Source organism: Enhydra lutris, unplaced genomic scaffold (genome assembly GCF_002288905.1).
Source record: "Enhydra lutris kenyoni isolate GAN:26980312 unplaced genomic scaffold, ASM228890v2 scaffoldscaffold10, whole genome shotgun sequence".
Taxonomy (NCBI): Eukaryota; Metazoa; Chordata; class Mammalia; order Carnivora; family Mustelidae; genus Enhydra; species Enhydra lutris.
Window position 1 is genome coordinate 38,762,138 of NW_019154094.1, and position 6,363 is coordinate 38,768,500.

General features: G+C 38.7%; 1 protein-coding gene across 1 annotated transcript in view; it reads left to right on the top strand.

The window, feature by feature from the left end:
- The window catches only part of LOC111144132 (glutamate metabotropic receptor 7), a 914,585-nt gene extending 909,058 nt beyond the window's left edge, over positions 1–5,527 (top strand). Inside the window, exon 10 of the mRNA XM_022498291.1 lies at positions 5,436–5,527. Within this exon, the coding sequence (XP_022353999.1) occupies positions 5,436–5,506 (71 nt within the window). The 3' untranslated portion in view covers positions 5,507–5,527. The remainder of the gene's footprint in view (positions 1–5,435) is intronic.
- Positions 5,528–6,363: the final 836 nt, after the last annotated feature.

Below are 6,363 nucleotides of genomic sequence, written 5' to 3' on the forward strand. Positions count from 1 at the left end.
CCCTCCAATTGACAGAAACATACCTGTTGGGTTGTGACCCACCTTTCCAGGTCTCCTCATGTTAGGGGAACAACTTCCCAGTAGGGAAGCTTTAACACCTGATTGAATTGTAGCAAAGTGAATAAAATTGGAATATTTAATAACTTAGGAAGCAAAACTTCTTTACACTGGAACATGAATGTAGAGAAAGTTATCCTTTACTAAGCAAGCTTTCTAGAAACAAGAAAACACCCAAGTATACAGGCTGAAGACCACCATGGTCGTGACATCCCCACATGGGAAAGACATTTACTGTGCCACCGCAGCAGAGTTTCATTCCATGAAGGACAGAATATTAGGGAGGAGATTAAAGGTGAAATGTCACATCTGATATGCTACATTGCTTATCTGCAACCCCTGGGTAGCCTCTAGTCACCCCTGCCAATGACTCCAAAAAGATGGACATACACATACCACTTGTATGCAAGAAAACAAGACCGCTTTAACTAGAGGTTAAACACATAGAATTCCCACTTGTCAATTTTACTAATAATATGGTGAGAAGAGTGCATTTTAAATTAAAAACACTACTTCCAGGATTTGTTTTCTAGGAATGAGTTGACCAGTTCCAAATACAATGTGGCAGATTCAAGTGTTCATAATACTTTGTTTTAAAAAGTAGAGGGGGATTCAGGTCATCCATTAAATCCTTCAAGACATTTTTCAGTTATGAACTCATTTTGTCATAGACAAAGACTTCTCACCAAGCAGAAAGGAATCCCTATTCTAAAGACTCTGAGGTAATCCTTTATACTCTGCAAGTAAGAAAGAGATCTTTTAAGAGCAGGAGGCAACAGAGTTTGTTCCTGACAAATACTGTGCTAAGATCCATGATCTTGGCTCCTCTCCATTTCTAAGCAGTTGGCTGAGTGAATATTGTGAAACTCATTGAGAATATGTAGACAGGGTTACAAAGTCTTGTTAATAATATTGTGGGCTTCACTTGGACCTTTTAATAGAAAGGATTCTGGGACAAGACAAGAGGAAGGGCAAAGACCACACCGAAAGAAAGGAGAAACAGAATGAATGTATAGCCTCTGCTCTTGTGTCTTCAGAGCAAATGGTGAATTGAGAGGAGGGAAAGTGGAGAGTGAATCCTGTGGTATTTGACATGATGTTGGAAGAGGCTCTGGGTTGAGACAGACCTGGTTTCAAATCCCAACCACTCCACTTCCCAGCTGTGTGGCTTTTAGAATCACTGAGCTATCCTAAAGCTCAGCACCTTCGTGTTTTAAATGGAGATACTAATATTTATGTCATAAGTGTGTCATAACGTTATGCTTCTAGAAAATAATATATCAGTTGTGACTGTGCTTTTTTATTCCTTAAAAGGCAGAAAAGTGCATTTTAATGTGATTGGTTATGTGGATGTGATGGTAGAGTTCAGGTCTGTATGGAGGTAGATGCAGCTGATGCCCAAAAAGAAACATTTCCATGAAAATATATGCATAAGCATCTATTTTTATGCATACTTGTGTTGATAAATATACCTGCACATTTATACTTCTGTAGTGTTTCATTCTAGACCCCTTGCTAGACTTGCATTTTATTAAACCTTTATCCTAAAGACATTCCATTAAGTATTTTACATTTATATCTGAGCATGTGCACACATACGCATGCACAGAATTTAACTAGATATGCCCCAAAATTAATAAGCAGAAAATATGGTCAAAAGTCTGTACATATTGAAAAAAAAAATGACCACGTTAGAAGTTTTGAATTTGGACAATTCAGTACTTTGCTACTTAAAAATAGCTTTCAAACAACATTTCTACTACTATTAATTTTAATGATTATGTTCTATCCTTGCGGCAGCTATTTTGGATACAGTAATGGTTGTAAAATGCTAATACTAACACTAATACTGACACTCGTACTAGTAGTAACACTAATACTACTAATAATATTGCATCAGCTAACCTTTGAAATAAGCATTATCCAAAGTGCTTTGTGTGCAAGATCTCTTACCCTTACAGTACCTCTGTACGAGAATTGTTCTTTTTACTGAAGAAACCCAGGCTTAGTGAGATTAAGTGCCATTACCAAAATCACACATCTAGTTAGCAGTGGAGGTTGGACTGAAACCCAGGTCTGACTCCCAAATCCACGCCTACTTCTCTCTGCTGTTCTGTTCCTTAGAATGTGTCATATCATACTTCCAAAATAGAAATTACTCTTTTGGCTTCCTCAACTGATGATTTAGGTTGCATATAAGGCATATAATGATGTGTGTTTCAGACTCTTTAGTTAAATGTGCTGGGAAATGTATTATTGTTGCTGTGTTGTCATAAAGATAGCTGTAACTTGAGCTCAAAGAAGGCTGCCCAGGTAGAGGCCTCATCTTACTTACTCAAAAATTTATATAACTTATCATTTATGCCAGTCATGACAACTATTCCATTTGGAATTCATTTGGTGCCTTCCCATGAAAAAGTTTTGTTGGGTTTTGTCAATGATATTTTCGTGTCTACACAGAGCAAAAATAAACATTTCAGGGGAAAAATGAAATCAAATAGAGTCCTTGTCTTATAAGCAGTCCAAAACAATTTAAAAATTGTCTTAGTTCATTTGGTTTTGTGTAGACACTCCCTAAAATACCACAAGTAATTTGAATAGATATTTGCCTAACCATAGGAGGAGATTCATGTACCTCCAAACATTGGCGTCTCTGTTGACCCAGCTTCCAAAGGTCCCCCTCAAAAATCAAAAGAGTTTATCCAAACAAAATCTTCCCAAAAGAACCTTCTGTAGTGGTAGAAATGTTCTAGTCACATGTGGCCAGTTAGCACTTGAGATATGGTTACTTAATTGAGGAAAAAGTGTTGTTTATTTTAAATAATTTCACTCAAAATAGCCATCTGTGTTTGTGGCTACTCTATGAGAAAGCTCATCTCTAGAAATTAATATGTCTTAACAGGCAAGGATTTTATCTAGGGCACGTATTGGAAATGTCTCCCAACGTTTTAGCAGTGATGGTGACCGGGGATAAAGTCAGCTTAAAGGGATGAAACATTTGAGATGAGACAAAAATACAAGTAGTTATTTTCAAATGATCCAGAAGAGCATCTAATCCAGAAATAGTGGTATCCTAGATAGTCATTTTATTCAGAAAATCAGTCCTGAGTAATGCAAAACTGTATGCATATAGGCAAAAAGCAGTAATGAAAAATTCAATTCATGAAAATAAACAGTAAGACTACCTGATGTGAGGGAATATTACTATATTCTATTAATATCAAATATGGCTCAAGTATTCTCAAATTCCTGAACTTCGGTAGCAGAGACAGAGGAATTATTTGCTGAAATTAAGCTGTCTGGTGAAAAAAGAAACAAAAGCACACACCATGTACTCGAAAAAGCAATGTGTCTTTCCAAAGGGAAAATTCTGTACACTATTCTCTGAGGGAGGGTATCTGAGAGAAAGTTGGGTTTATAGGATGAGCTCGAAGTAAATAATGAAACACCAGTGTCCCCTTATTCGTTGTTGCTCTAAACACTTAGTCTCAATGTATTTCAACCTTTAGTGTTCTCGTTTTTAACAGCTCTGCTCCATCATTGCAGCTTGCCATCTGGTGCATGCACGCTTCTACTCATCTACTGCAACTACATGTCCACATAACAACGAATTTGCTTGTTGGCTTACTATGGGCAAAAATTACAACTGCCCCAACACTGCCTGAGTTTTCCCCCAGGAAGCTCAGTTTTCCTCTTAGGTTGCTTCTTCTGTCAAAATGTCATTGCTTAAAAGAAAAACTTCTGTGTGGAATGCACAAAAAGTAAATCTTAAAATTTTAACGTATCTGTACACTACTACTACTGGCGTTAGATATTCAGCATTGGGCAAGTGCTAGTTGCCTTCTGTATCGGGATTGAAAAACAGTAGGATGTCTAAGGGCTTAGCTCAGCTACTTGTTGAATTATTATGTATACAAACAAGATTTCTATTGCTAGAGGGTCAGAAGAGCCTGACCTACTTCAGACAGCTTTAGATCTAGCCACCATGATGCCTTCTCAACATTCCTTTCTAAAAAGAAGGGCACCTTGAGCTCTGGTTCTCGCATCTGCATCCTGAATTCAGCACATTTCCCCACACTTTCTATTGCTGACTTGGTAGCTGTCTGTTCATGGCAAACGTGTAGATGCCAAATAAATAAGAGGACCTGTTGTGCTTGGGACATGGTTTATCGATGGCTGCTAGGACCCTTTTGCAGTTGGATGAACGGTATTAACTGAGGCAGTATGTCTTTATTGGGATGGGTGGATAAAAACTGCTGCCTTCCTCAGCTGGACTGGTTAGAAACAGAAGATACTCTTTGAATTATCTTCAGGCCAGATGCTCTCCTTGTAAAGAATCGCAGTGCATAGCGATGAGTAGCCCTAAGCTACCTTTGTCCTAAACTACCATCCATTTTCTAAGCCAATGTCCCCAGGTAGTGCAGACAAAGTCCTCAAATACCTGCATGGGTGGCAGATAGCTTAGACTCTGAAAGGTCAGTAGCAACTAGAGATGTCAGGCAGGTGGACAGCTTGGGTCCCCCTTTCTAGGATGTGGGAATGTATGATTAACTGACTGACACAGAGGCTAGACCTACACTAGACCTGTGAGTACACTGTATGATGAAGCATAGTTTAGAAGAATAATTTGTACCTAAAATAGAAAATCTAAAATAAGTTATTTTAAATATAAGTTTGTATTCTGATGCTGGGGTGTTTTTTTTTTCATTTTTTACTATCATTTTTACACCTACTATAAGGAAAACATACATGAAAACTTGTGCTGTTCTCAAAGAAGGTAATTATTACATAAAATAGTTGAACTGTTAACATAAGAAGACATTTGATTAAAAAAATATATATATATATATTTCTGGAAAATGGATGTAGTTACCAAATCTACATAAGTCATAGTGCCTAGAAAACTCTGGAACACGCTCCTGTGCTGTGTTAATTTGTTATAGTTTTTGTTTTGTTTTGCTTCTTCATTTATTTGGATCTCTAACATTCTCAACATTATGCTATTCGTTTCATCCTGCCAGACTAACCATGCAGGCTGGTCAGCATGGCTGGACTAGGCTAAGGAGGGGGGAAAGGGCGGGGGCAAAAGGAAGAAAGGAAAGTTCTGACCAGATAGATAACTTACTTGGGACCTGGTTCCCTCAACTGCTACAGCTCAAGCAACTAAAACCCGATTGCCTTAAATCAAGACTCCCATGTTCAGAGGTACCTGAATTGTGGTGAACTGGTCTACCAAAGGCTATTGAATGCACTGAAAGAGTGAGCATAATGTCTATGGTCTCTATCGCAGCCTCTTCTCCAAAAGGGAAAAAATAAAATAAAGGAATATTGTGTGTACATTTATTTTATACATACCTATATATTTACTTTTCCTGTAGACTGTATACCACCAGTAAGAAAGAGTGTACAAAAGTCTGTTACTTGGTACACTATCCCACCAACAGTATAGCTTTTGCCTGCTTTCTAAAAGGTAAGAAACAATCTAATTTTTATTTATTTGTATGTTCTTGTCTCTACTGAGAAAGGAAGTCTTTCTATGAAAACTGTGCATGATTACCTGTAAATCTATTTACATGACGAAACGTGTTTTCAAAGATGATCTGTTTGCTAAGCATAGTGCAGACAGCTGCTATGGCCCACATGCTTGGTTTCTTTTCTGGAGAACATGCATGTGGGTGTGTGTACATTTGTCTTTTCTTTTCTTTTCTTTTTTTTTTTTTAAGGTTTATTTATTTATTTATTTGACAGACAGAGATCACAAGCAGGCAGAGAGACAGGCAGAGAGAGAGGAGGAAGCAGGCTCCCCGCTGAGCAGAGAGCCCAATGTGGGGCTCGATCCCAGGACCCTGGGATCATGACCTGAGCCGAAGGCAGAGGCTTTAACCCACTGAGCCACCCAGGCGCCCCTACATTTGTCTTTTCTAATCAGGTAGCCGACAGTGGTGGAGTTGGTGTGGGTCACTCTGGTCTACTTTAAAATGACCGATGGTGAGAGATTATTTTTAAATGTATGTTGTCTTGTTCTGGTTTTTAGAAGGCAATGTGGAAACTTACAGGGAACAAGGGGGGGGGTGTTTTACAAGCCTAGCAAAAATATTTGTTCAGCTTTATTTTTAGTAAATATATTCCCAGTAATGTATTCATTCAAAAAACAATGAATGGGGGGCGCCTGGGTGGCTCAGTGGGTTAAGCCGCTGCTTTCGGCTCAGGTCATGATCTCAGGGTCCTGGGATCGAGTCCCGCATCGGGCTCTCTGCTCAGTAGGGAGCCTGCTTCCCTCTCTCCCTCTCCGCCTGCCTCTTTGTC